Below are 12,730 nucleotides of genomic sequence, written 5' to 3'. Positions count from 1 at the left end.
CCTAAGGACTGTATCCCGCCAGGTTCCTCTGTCCATGGGATTCTCCAGGCAAGAATACTGGAATGGGTTGTCATTTCCTTCTCCAGAGGATCTTCCCAACCCAGGGATTGAACCAGCATCTCCTGTGACTCATGTATTGCTAAAAGATTCTCTACTTACCACTGAGCCACCTGAAGGCCAAGACTAGAAGGCTAATCTGGGCCAGAGCCAGGGCAAGGGGCGATGGGGAAGAAGGTAGGAGAAGAGGACATCAGTTGAACCTCTTCTAGGTTCAGTTCCTTCCTTGTGAGGTGGCCCCTCTTATTCCCATGTCCCAGAGGAGGATGTTAAAGCTCAGAGAGGAAATGAGCTGCTTAGGGTCACACAGCCAGGGGCGGCTCAACTCCCCACTCTCCCTTCAGCTCTTTGCGTGAATCCGATCCTCCTAGGATGCAGGACACCTGACTGTTCCCACACGCACACGTCATCCTTCTCTCCCAGGGGCATCTGAATTCTAATGCAAAAACCGAAGTGTTCCATCCTAGGCTCCCCAGGGAGGATCCCTGGCAGCTGGAGGACGTGCAGGGAAAGCTGAGGGTGGGGAGGTGGAAACAATGGGCTCCTTCCAGAACGGGAGGCCCATGGAGACATCAGCTGCCTCTTCTTCAGGAAATGGATTTCTAGATGGGAAAATCACTTGCCCACATTTATGTTCATCCATTTATTCATTGAATACAAAAAGATGGCTTGCATGGTGCTAGGAAGAGGAAACTATGCCAGGGACTGGGGGTGTGACTGGGGGAGGGGCCATTAATGTTGCTCAGGGGTAATTGAGGGTCTTTTGAGGAGAGGACTTTGAGCTGAGACTGGAAAGAGGAAAAGGAGCTGGCCAGGGGAGAGCTAGGGAAGTAGCGTGCCAGGCAGAGGGAACAGAACATGCACAGGCCCTGAGGTAGGATCAAGCTGGTCGGTTAGATGGACAGTGAGGGGAGGCGGGAATGGAGTTCGAGGAGGTGAGTTGGTGGGAAATTGATGTGGGGCCTCGGGGGTGGGGTGATGAGTTGGGTGTTGCTTCTGGGTGTGGATTGAGAGCTCTCAAGTTACACCACTTGCTTTATGATTTTTTAAATATATATATATATATATTATTTATTTATTTATTTAGGCTGAGCCAGGTATCAGTTGTGATATTTGGGATCTAGTTCCCTGACCATGGATCAAACCTGGGCCCCCTGAATCAAGAACTGAGTCTTATCCACTGACCTACCAGGGAAGTTCTTCCCTTTATGATTTTAAGGAGCCTCCTGTGTCTGCCAGGGAGCAGGGACCATTGGGGGAGAATAGAGGCTGGGACAGCATCTGGGGGGGGGACATGGGCCAGGCTGGGGCCCATGAGTGGATTTGGGACATGTTTTGGTGGTTGAGAGACAGGCCATAGCTATAGGATGTTCAAGGGGATTCAAAGGTAACTCATGATTTCGATGGGTGACGAGTCACGCAGTTCTCTGGGTGGGTGGGGCAACCACCACCTAGATGGGGAAGATCTGGGAGGAAGCACCAAAGAGCTGGTGAATTCAGGTTCCATTTGAGCATCACATGACTCCCAGGGGAAACCAGAGGAGGCAGCTTGAAATATGGATCTGGGCTCTTTGGGGTGGGGAGATAGCTGGTTTTGGGGTGAAATAGACAAGCCAGGCCCTATAGGGAGCAGTTGATAGCCCTGCAGTGGGTTGGGAGGGGTGGTTCTTCAGCAAACCCTGACTCCTGGGATCCATCCCGATTGCCTCTCCCTCATCCAGAGTGAGGGTAGGAGAAGGGTGGCGGGAGGGTGGAACTCTCAGAGCTGCAGGTGGGGGAGGGGAGGGTCCTCTGGGCCTCTCAGCTGCAGATTAATCAACCGGCCACTCCAGACTAATTGCTTTCCTCACTGAGAGGCTGGAGTGGGGACAGAAGGCCTGGCGGAGGAGGGGTGGGGAAGGGATTGCAGAGAGGCTGAGAAGCTGGCTTGATTTGTGCATCTCTCTTGTCTCTGAAATCCTGATATGCCGTAGCTCTGGCTGCTAGTCTTGCCTCTAAGACTAGCCTCCAATCTGTTCCTTGCCTACTCCTGACCCTCCTGTGGCTCCCAGCACCTCTAGATCACAACCCACACCCCTAACCTCGGCCCCAGAGGCCCCACGTGCCCTGCCCGCCACTTCCTCTCACCTTCCTCCATCACCCCTCACTCTACCTGCTCCAGCAGCATCAACCTTGTCATAGCGGCTCCCTTAAACCCGCCTCAGGGCCTTTGCACAGGCTGTGCCCTCTGTAGGAAGTGCCCTGCCCCCAGCTCTCCCTGTGGCTGGCTTCTTCTTTACATCCATTCTTCAACTCAAATGTCACCTCCTCAGAGAAGCCCTCCCTGCCCAATCTGGGAAGCCTCACTCACATTCACCCACCTTCAGAGGTTATCCTTCTTCTTGGTTTAAGGTCTGTCTGCCCAGCCTGTGAGTCTCTGCGTCCCCAGGCCCAGGGCAGGAGGCATCCCACGTGCAAGTGGGGTGCCTGATGCTGTAAAAGAGTGTTTCAGGGAATGTCAAAGACCCCCACTTTAAAGAGAAGGAAGGTGCAATTTGGAGAGGGAGCCAGCTGCTGGGGTTCAGGGCTGCCTGATCACATACCACAGTAAAGAGGGCAGCCAGGGAGTGTCCTGGGCCATTGGAGCAGTTGGGGATTCGTCTCAGTTGACAGAGGTTCCAAGCTCAGAAAAGGGTCCTGAAGACTCAGGTTCACGCTCACTCAGCCACTCAGCTTAAGGGAGAGAGAACCTCTCTGTGCCTCGGTTTTCTCGTCTGCAAACTGGAGTCACCTTTATCTTTCTCCTCCACCGGCTAGCAGCTGGGGCATGGCTAAGCAAGGTAAGGTATGTGGGACCTTGCCTGCTGCTGGGACCACCTCATACTGACTTCTCTCCAGCCACGCAACTTTAGCTTTTTTTTTTAAAACAAGCATATATAGAGTCCCAGCGGCTTCCCGGGTGGTGGTAAAGAACCCACCTGCCATTGCAGGAGATGTAAAGACACAGGTTCAATTCCTGGGTCAGGAAGATTCCCCTGGAATGTGAAGACCCCCTGGAGGAGGGCCTGGCAGCCCACTCCAGGACTCTGGCCTGGAGAACCCCATGGACTGAGGAGCCTGGCAGGCTACTGTCCATGGGGTCGCACAGAGCTGGACATGACTAAAGCGATTTAGCATGCATGCTCACAGAGTGTGAGTGTCCCAGCCGCTCGGGCAGTAACCTGGGATTCAAATCCAGCCCCTTCCCAGTTCCTCACTCACTACTGTCTTTTACTCCTGCCTCAGTTTCCCTGCCCTGTAAAGAAAGGAGGCGTGAGAGGCTTCACACTCTCCTCACCCTGGACTGAGGACACCCAGACCCCCTTTCCTTGGGTGAAACCTTGCATCCAGACCCAAGGGGACCGTACTGCCTTCCCTCCCCTCAACCCCCTCCACTGCTCTCCTCCCCGTAAAGCAACAGCTGCAGCCAGGGGCTGGGTCCTTGGAACAAGCAGCCTGCTCGTGGCCTCTCAAGGTTTCAGTTTCCTCACCTGCATGTGGGTCTTCAGGCTGCTCTGGGTGTTCCTAAGTACTGGGGCCCTGCCCCACAGCACAAACAAGGCCACCCCGCTTCAGTCACAGCCCCACCCCTACTGCTCACCTTGCTTAGTGAGAAGGAGAGCAGTGTTCTGTTATGCCTCAGGGAAGCCTGAGGTGTCTTTGAACCTGGGGAGATGAACATGAGATCTCTGGCCTCCGGGAGCCCAGCTACTCCCCTGCGAGACTCCCCTAGACAGGGAGCCCACTCCCACAGCCTGCACTCTCTCCTGGAAGACACTCAATCACGGTAGCCTGGGCCAGGACGACCGTCCAGCCTTCCTCAGGGCCCTCTGTCCAGGGGCAGCGGGTCTGGCACCCACACGTACTCCCCAAGCCCCTCCCAACTCCCTCCCAGAGTCAGCAGCCTTGGAGCATCAGGACCCTCAGGAAGAAGTCCCCCTGGCCCCATGGGCTGTCCATTTAGCTCCCAGCCCAGCTCTGGACAGTTCAGGGACCCCAGCCCACCACTTGGGAACCCCTCAAACTCACACAAGTTCTGAGAGGCCTGGGTAGGTCTGAGCTCACTGCCACCACTGAGTCCTGTGACCCAGCAGGAAGTGGGGGCAGGGAGGACAAAGCCTGCCCAAGAGGCAGCCCAGGGTCCCCGCCCTGTTGGAGCCCCTTAACTGTCTGAGCGCCAGCCCTGAGCAGGACACACCCACACCCACATGCTACCCTCAGGACCCAGCCGGAAGTGGCAGGCACAGAGACTGGGAAGGTGTGACAGTGTCACCGAGTTGGTGTGAGACAGAGTGGACAGGAGCATTGACCATCTGTGTTTGTGGGGGGAGATGGGGGGTGGGGTGAGCCCAGAGTGGGCAGGCATTAAGTTTAATTGTTCCTGTGTTTGCTTATGAGAGAGGGAGGGAGACAGAGAGAGGAGAGGACAGAGCCAGAGAGAGAGTTGGAAAGAGAAAGATGGAGACGGAGAAACAGGGAGAAGGGAGGCAGAGAGGCAGAGGGAAGCGCAGTTCTGAGGCCAGAATGGGGGGATTTGGGGAAGGTGGGACGAATTAGGAAGTTAGGGTTGACATGTATACATTACCATGTGTTAAACAGATAATCAGTGGGAAGAGCTCTATAGCACAGGGAACTCAACTCGCTGCTCCGTGAGGGGTGGCGCGGCAGAGTGGGAGGGAGGGCCAAGAGGGAGGGAATACAAGTATTTGTTGTTCAGTCGCTAAGTCGTGTCTGACTCTGCGAGCCCAATGACCACAGCATGCCAGGCTTCCCTGTCCTTCACCATCTCCTGGAATTTGTTCAGATTCAAGTCCTAGAGTCAGTGATATTATCCAACCGATTCACGCTTTGCCACCCTCTTAAGCGGATACCATTTCCTTCTTCAGGGGATCTTCCCGACCCAGGGATTGAACCCAGGTCTCCCGCAGTGCAGGCAGACTCTTTCCCATCTGAGCCACCAGGGAAGCCCTAAGTGGATATCTGTATACATGAAACTGATTCGCTTCATTGCACAGCAGAAACTAACACAATATTGTAAAGCAACTGTTCTCCAAAAAAAAAACAAAGAAAGAAAAGGATGGGAGGATTTTATTTATCCCAGTCCCTGGGGTCTGGAACATGGGCTTCACAGCAGAGTCCATGAGGAATGGCTTCAGGAACATGCGGATGGCTTTCAGGGGGTCCCTGGAGGCTCTGGGAAAGTTACTTGTCATGCTCTGCTGCCCCAGGCAGATTGATGACCTTCTCTGGTCCTCTGGTTAATACTCACTTCACAAACAGTAGGGGCTGGAGCTGCAGCAGGAACTGGGGGCCTCCAGGAGGGGCTGTGGGATGAGGGGGCACTGTGGCCAGAGGAAAGGCCACCTCCCAAGCTACCACAAGTTAATGTTTCACCACACCCGCCGCCTGCCCAGGAGGCCCTGCTGTCCCCTCTTCCTCCAAGAATCATCAGAGCGTGACCCTCCCCTGGGCAGGCTTCACCTCCATGTTCTGGGTGACCCTGACCCCCAGCCTCTCTGACCACCCATTTTCACTGCACGGTAAACCCAGCCCTGAGGGGGCAGCTCCAGATCTGAACCGTGGCCAAGGAACAAGACCAAGACCCAGCCTGAAGCCTCCGTGTCCCAAGCTGCTAGAGACTCCTGGAAGGTCCCCTTAGAAGGGAAAGCCCATAACCACCGCGGGCCCAAGCCCCGGGCCTGCCCCGCCCTGAACTCAGTTTTCCCTCCTGTACGAGGAGAGGGAAGAGAATGGATGCCTGGCTCAGACCTTGGGAAACGGGACTGAGATAATGGAGGGGTTGGGGGTGGTGGTGGCTGTTTTCTAAACTATTTATATTTGCTGTGTCAGGTCTTAGCTGTGATGTGCAGGCTCATCGTGCCACATGAGGGCTTAGCTGCCCCCTGGAATGTGGGATCTTAGTTCCCCAGCCAGGAATCGAACCCACATCCCCTGTACTGGGAGGCAGTTTCTTAAGCACTGGACCACAAGACTGGGGCAGGGAGGGTGGGGATTGTTTTGACTCCCTGTTCTCTGCCTGCTTCTGGCCCTGTCCAGTCTCCAAGCCTTTGCACAGGCTGCTCCTGCCTCCTGCAGAGCCTCTCCCCCTGCTGATCTGCCCTCCTAAAGACCTGAAGTTGGATTTTGGCATTTGCTGCCTGAAAATGCCCCCACGGTGTTCTGGCTAAAACTCATACTCTTTCCCATAGCCCACCTGGTGCTCCACGTATCTCTCCCTCACCCAGCTCTGACCTCACTCATCTCCTTGTTTCCCAAACACCCCAAGTTCTTCCTACCTACCACAGGGCCTTTGCACTTGCTGTGCCTGCTCCCAGGTACGCCTTCCCTGGCGTTCCCCACAGTGGCGCTGTTCTCTCTTTCAGGTCTCAGCACAAACATCACCTTCCAGGGAACTCCCTGGTGGTCCAGTGGTTAGGAACTCCATGTTCTCACTCCTGAGGGCCTGGGTTCAATCCCTGGTTGGGGAACTAAGATCCCACAAGCTGCATGGTATGGCCGGGGAAAACAGTATCATCTTCCAGAGAGACCTCCCTGCCCTCTCGGCAAACCTGGGCACACAGGACCCTGGGATCCAGCTGCAACCCCACTGTGCGGCCCTCAGCCATTTGAAATTACATCAGTTGATTACCTGGCTGCTGTCGGTCTTCCCTCTTGAGACTGTGGGCTCCATAAGGGTGGAGAAAGGGTCCCCACCCACTGTGACCCCAGCACAGAGTAGACATTCTAAAATGTTTGTCAAATGAATCCATGACTCAAGATGCCTCAGAGGAATGATAGGGGCTTTATTCCCACAAGCTTTGCCCCTCGCCAGATGCCCCAGCCTCATCCAAGTCCCTCTCCCTCAGCTTCAAAGATCGAAGATCACGGCAGTGTGTGATGGGCAGAAGATGACCTTCGGCTCACAAGCCCCTGAAGGAGGAACACACACGAGGGGGTGTTCAGGGACCAGCAGTCTCTGCAGCAGGGGCCTGCCCTGCCTGAGAGGGCACCCCCACCCCAGTGCAGCCTTCCCCCGCCATGGATACCTCATCCAGCTTCTGGAACTCAGAAACCCCGTTGTGACAGCGCCTCACTGCCATGATCGCACCTCCGATGAGCAAAGCAGACACTAGTAGACACACGGCCACCACCACACCAGGGTTCCTGTGCAGCCTGGGAACCCCAGAGTCACCTGGAGCTGAAGGGAGGAGCCCTGAGTCAGCCACAGCACCGAATTCTTCTAAGACAGACACACCAGGGCCCCAGGGCCTTTTTTTTTTTTTTTTAACTGTGCTGTGAGGCATGTGGGATCTTAGTTCCCTGAATCGAACCCACATCTCCTGCAGTGGAAGTATAGAGCCCGGGGCCTTTAAGTCTTTCTCAGGACTCGATGCTTACTTCCCTCTCTAGTGGCTGCTGTAACTATCTTTTCAAGCACATTTTTTTACCCTTTTACTTTCACTTTTGTTTTTCTCTTTCTTTTCTTTTGAATAGACTTGTCTACAAGGCATTCGTTTTCTTTGCTGTGTTCCCACTCCACTGCTGGCCATTTCTGGGAGTTCTTGCAAAGTGAAAAAAAAAAAAAAATTCAACCTAAAACTCAATTCCCAAATGCAGTGTCTTTCTGAGGATATGTACAGAATTTGACACTTTGTAAAGATGGTTTTATATCCTGTGACTTTAAGCAAAATGTTTTTATTTATAGCAAACTGTTATTAAATTTATAGCAAAATGTTATTATACTTCATGTTTGCAGTCTTCTTTGCATGTTTTGGAGACAACATATTATTTTGAATGATAGATTTTTCTAGACTCTCTAAAAAATGCTTGGACCCCAGGGACCCTGTATAACCACACTGTGCAAATTCCCCACCCTTACCACCCCAGCTAGTACCCCACTCACCCCATTCCAGCCACCTCACTTCTCCTTGGTTGCTCCTCAGATGCCCCACGAACAGTCCTACCCCAGGGTCTTTGCACTTGCTGTGCTCACTGCCTATCCTGTTTCCCTCTAGGTACCGGCATGGTTCCTTCCTTCACCCCCTTCAAACTAAGACCTCTGCCGAGTAGGCTTTTAAAATTTCAAATCCTTTGCACTCACGTTTCGACCCTTTATCCTGCTCTACTTTGTTCTTTTATAAACAAATTTACTTATAACCTATCTTCCAACATAACTGTTTCCCGCAATAGATGCTTAATAAAATGTGCTTGGGATGAAGGTCTGAAGAGGCTTAGGTGATGGGAGGTGAGGGGGTGGGGTGGGGAAGAGGCCCATCCCAGCACATTCTTAGGACTGTGTTTCCCCCTGGTGGCCAATCCCAGAACTGCAACTTGGTACCCCCAACCATCCCCCCTTCAGTCGCTCAGCCTTGTCCCACTCTTTGCGACCCTATGGACTGCAGCACTCCAGGCTTCCCTGACCCTCGCCATCTCCAAGCGCTTGCTCAAACTCATGTCCATTGGAGCGGTGATGCCATCCAACCATCTCGTCCTCTGTCATCCCCTTCTCCTCCTACCTTCAATCCTTCCATCCCCCTCCAGGCCCCAATGTCCCAATACTCACCATAACCAGAGGTCTCGAATGTCCGGTCAGTGGTGGCCAAGGACACAGAGGGAGGCTCCGTGCTGGGCTTGGGGTGAGTGGGACTCCAAGGCAGGGTGGCCAAGGAGACAGAACCCAGGGAGGGGGAGGTGACGGTGTGCTCCGAACTGGGGGAGCCAGAGCTGGGATGGGTGTCTGGCTCTGGTTGTGAGGAGGTGGGCTGGGTGGTGGAGGTTGTCCCTGAATTTGAGGGGCTGTGGGAGATTGTGGACTCTGAACTAGAGCTGTTGGGATGGGATGTGGAGGTCGTCTCTGGCTTCTCTTGGCTGGTTTGCTTTTCCCACACAGTAGGGGAGCTGGAGCTGAAGGAAGAAGTCAGAGGTTTGGAAGTCAAGTTGTCCATCTCTGAGGCTGTAACATGTGGAAAGAAAACACCATTGGGGTGTAGGAAGGAGATGATTAGGAACAAGGATATGCAACCCTGGCCCCAACCCGCCCGATGCCTCTTTCCCTATTATGCCAGTAGACCACACCCACCACTTAGGGAGACTTGGAGGGATTAGTGCACGGTGGGAGTGCTCAGTGGGAAACTAAGGTGTTGGTGTCTGAAGTTCCTCATCTGAGTTCCCACAGCCAGCATTTCAGTCTGGGGTGGACCCTCCCTGCCCCCTACTCTTCTTCAGGGCTCTGGAACTCTTCTGGATATAGGGAATGGCTGCCAACCCAGGCAGCATGCTGGGTAACTCTTTCAACCCTTCTGGGACTCAGTTTCCTTATCTGTAAAATGGACATCACAGAAAGTCAGTCTCTGAGAGCACACGCAGGTCTGATACTCAGTGACGCTGGGCAGCAGAGATCCATCTTTGAGCTCCCAGAGAGTATCGACCCTAATCTCCTTTCCCAGGTACCTGGAAGGTCCCCATGGCTAAACTCAAGGTTTTAATGGGGGCACTGAGGCCTGAGCTCTAAGAACAGTCAGCAGATATTCATTGGAAGGATTGATGCCATAGCTGAAGCTCCAATACTTTGGCCACCTGATGCCAAGAGCCGACTCATTGGAAAAGACCCTGATATTGGGAAAGATTGAAGGCGGGAGGAGAAGGGGATAACAGAAGAAGAGATGGTTGGATGGCATCACCGACTCAATGGACATGAGTTTGAGCAAGCTCCGGGAGAAAGTGAAGGACGGGAAAGCCTGGCGTGCTGCCATTCGTGGGGTCACAAAGAGTCAGATACGACTGAGCAACAAGACTCTAGAACCTCTGCTACCTTGCTCTAGCTGCTCCCTAGCTTCAAGCCAAGGGGCCAGGCTGAGGGTGGGTAAAGATTTCATGGGCCACCTCCCACAATTACTTCCTTCCCAGTTCCAGGCTGCTGGTAAACTTAACTGATTGCAAGTTCATTCATCAACCATATCTTGCCACACCCAATCCACTCTGCCCTGGGTGGATCTTTGTGCTTGCCTCACCCTAAGCAGCACAAATGAGGAAATAACATCTGGCCCTGGCCCCAGGAGGGGGCTGGGTCCTCATGCAGACCCCATTTCTCTACCCAGTTTCCCAGTTCCTGAGGGGATGACAGATGAGTCTGGAAGGAGACATGGTGTACTGGCCTGACTTCATCCTCATTTCACAGGTGGGGAACTGAGGCCCACAGTGGTAGAGTGTCTGGCCCACAGTGACTGGAAAGTAAGAAGGCTCTTCAACCATCTCCAGGGAGAGTAGCATGGAAGCATATTCACTACCGCATGTAAAGTAGACAGCCCACGGAAATTTGCTGCATGACTCAGGAAACTCAGACTGGGGCTCTAACAACCTAGAGGGGTGGGAAGGGGTGGGAGGTGGGAGGAAGGTTCAAGAGGGAGGGGACATATGTACACCTAAGTCTGATTGATGTTGATATTTGGGAGAAATGAAACCAATATTGTAAAGCAATTATCCTTCAATTAAAAATAAAGTAAAAAACAAAACAAAACCTCCAAGGCGTCAAGGACTAAGAGTCCAGCCTGCTCAAACTGTCTCCTACCATTGAGAAAGAATCCAGATGACAGAGGTTTCAGCTGAAATGAAGATGACTCAGGGGCCACAGTGGACCCCAAGCCAAGCGAGACCTCTGAGGAGTTGTACTTCTAAAGCAAACTAAGGCAAACTGGAAAGAGGAGGTTGTGGAGGACATAAGCTCCTCTGAGTGCCTGGCACAGACAGGGCACTCGTGAGCTGCTGGAGGGTCGACCAGAAGGTAAAGTGGGGCTGAGTCTATGCACCGTGCCAGGACTTTGCTTTGCCCAGAGACTCCTAGACCAGGAGGCTGGCGTGAGTCAAGTCAGTTGGTTTAATCTGGGTCTGGCACAGGTTGGGAAATGTGGCTTGTCTGAGCCTCAGTTTCCTGAGCTATGTGGTCCTTCTGAGTAAAGCTTTTGTCTGCTATGAGAATCTCATTTGTGGTGGCCTCCACTCTGATATTCCAGGTTTGGGGCTGGGACACTGGTCAGAGACTTGATGCGGTGGAAAGGATGGGGGCCATGCATGCAAGAAATTCAACTCTTCTCCACCCCAGGAGTTATCTTACAGGGAAACAGAAAGAAATTAAGTCAGGGGCCAAGAACCTCCCGCTGGGAGCCATGGATGTTCAGCGAGCAGGAAGTAAGCCCTTCTCCCGCCCGCATCCCCATGGTCCCTGGGTTCTCACCCTTCTCCCTTTGGGGGCTGGCTAAGAGAAATTGAGATTGGGAACGGAACCTCCAGTTGGGTAGGCGGCATTCACCAGCCTGTGGCTGTTCATGTAACGCTGGGGTGGCAGACCTGGCACCCTCAGGACTGGGGTGAGGAGTGGGGGGATGGAGGGGCTGGTGCTCCCGCTGTTTTTGCTTCCAGGAGGAGCAACAGCTCCGGGCGAGGAGGAGGGTGGGGGGCGGTGGCAGACTAGTGTGGCCTGAGGGAGGTGTCCAGACACCAGGTGTGCGACTAGGCCACTTCCCCCTCCAGCTTCCTGGAAGCCGGATCTTACCTGTTCTTACCTGTAGAGGTGGCCGTGGAAACAGAGGAAGCTTTCAGCAGGAGCAGCAGAGCCAACAATAGAAGCGGCGGCGGCGGCGGCGGCAGCGGCGGCTGGGAGCTCGCCATTCTTGCGAGAGGAGAGGGGGAAAGACGGGCTCCGCACAGGTGTGTGGCCAGGTGCCCGCTCTTTACACCTGCGCGCCCCCTGCTGTCGGCGCGCGGCACTGCTCAGGGCCGAGGCGGAGGCGGGGCCTCCGGACGCAGGGCATGTGAGGGGCGCAGGTTCATTCCTGACTTCCCCCTCCACCTCTCCTAACAAACCCTCTTGGTTCATGACCCCAAAGCGTTACACTCTGCCTGTCCCCTCAGGGGACTTCCCAAGTGGCGCTAGCGGTAAAGAATCCGTCTGCCAATGCAGGAGACGCAAGAGACTGGCAGGTTCGATCCCTCGGTCGGGAAGATCCACTGGAGCAGGGCAGGGCAACCCACTCCAGTATTCTTGCCTGGAGAATCCCATGGACAGAGGAGCCTGGTCGTCCGTGGGGTCAGTGTCGGACACGACTCAAGTGACTTGGCACGCACACACGTCTCTCCAGGACACCCTTGCCCCTCCTAGCTTCCACTGAAGCCCCCACCACTCTGCTGCCCCCTATGCCTTTCCCAAGCCCATGCTGTCACCCCCATGCCCCTCTGCTTGGCCAGGCTGCCCTCTCTGGGTGCCCCCAGGCCCCTCCCTCTGCCGTGTCCCTGATCCCACCTGCGTCCAGCTCTCTCTCACCTACACTGGGGCCCCTTGAGGGTGGCCCAGCATCCCCCCAAGTCAGGATGTGGCTGGAAGCCTCTAGGATTTTCTAGGAACAAGGGCCTCATGGTGGCCATTCCAAGTCAGGCCCCGCAGACAATGGCTTCTGGGGTGCTTCCGTCCACAACTGACTGGACGCTGCCCTGCTCGCCCTGGATGAATACGGAGGCACAAGTGAGTCCAGGCTGGCCGCCCTGACCTCCACAGAAGGCTTAGGGTCCCGATTCCAGGCACAGACCCCAGGTGCCTGCAGCGTGGCTGAAAGTTTTGCACCCCTCCAGTCCAGGATGTTCTAGGGCCCCCAGATGCCCACCC

At 54.5% G+C, this 12,730-nt stretch overlaps 1 protein-coding gene across 3 annotated transcripts in view; it reads right to left on the bottom strand.

Annotated features, from left to right (window-relative positions):
• Positions 1-6,858: 6,858 nt before the first annotated feature.
• The window catches only part of CIST1 (colon, intestine and stomach enriched 1), a 48,590-nt gene continuing 42,718 nt past the window's right edge, over positions 6,859-12,730 (bottom strand). Inside the window, exons 2-5 of one of the 3 annotated variants that reach the window (XM_061421596.1) lie at positions 11,634-11,663; positions 8,639-9,028; positions 7,122-7,273; positions 6,859-7,005 (exon numbers count right to left, since the gene is read on the bottom strand). In XM_061421596.1, the coding sequence (XP_061277580.1) occupies positions 6,958-7,005; positions 7,122-7,273; positions 8,639-9,028; positions 11,634-11,663 (620 nt within the window). In that variant the 3' untranslated portion in view covers positions 6,859-6,957. Of the gene's footprint in view, positions 7,006-7,121; positions 7,274-8,638; positions 9,029-11,633; positions 11,820-12,730 lie in introns of those variants that run through there. The other 2 variants (XM_061421597.1, XM_061421595.1) reach the window with 2 other exon arrangements.

This window comes from Bos javanicus, chromosome 7, assembly GCF_032452875.1.
Source record: "Bos javanicus breed banteng chromosome 7, ARS-OSU_banteng_1.0, whole genome shotgun sequence".
Taxonomy (NCBI): domain Eukaryota; kingdom Metazoa; phylum Chordata; class Mammalia; order Artiodactyla; family Bovidae; genus Bos; species Bos javanicus.
The sequence above is the reverse complement of the archived record's forward strand: the minus strand, read 5'-3'. Positions and strand labels throughout refer to the sequence as shown.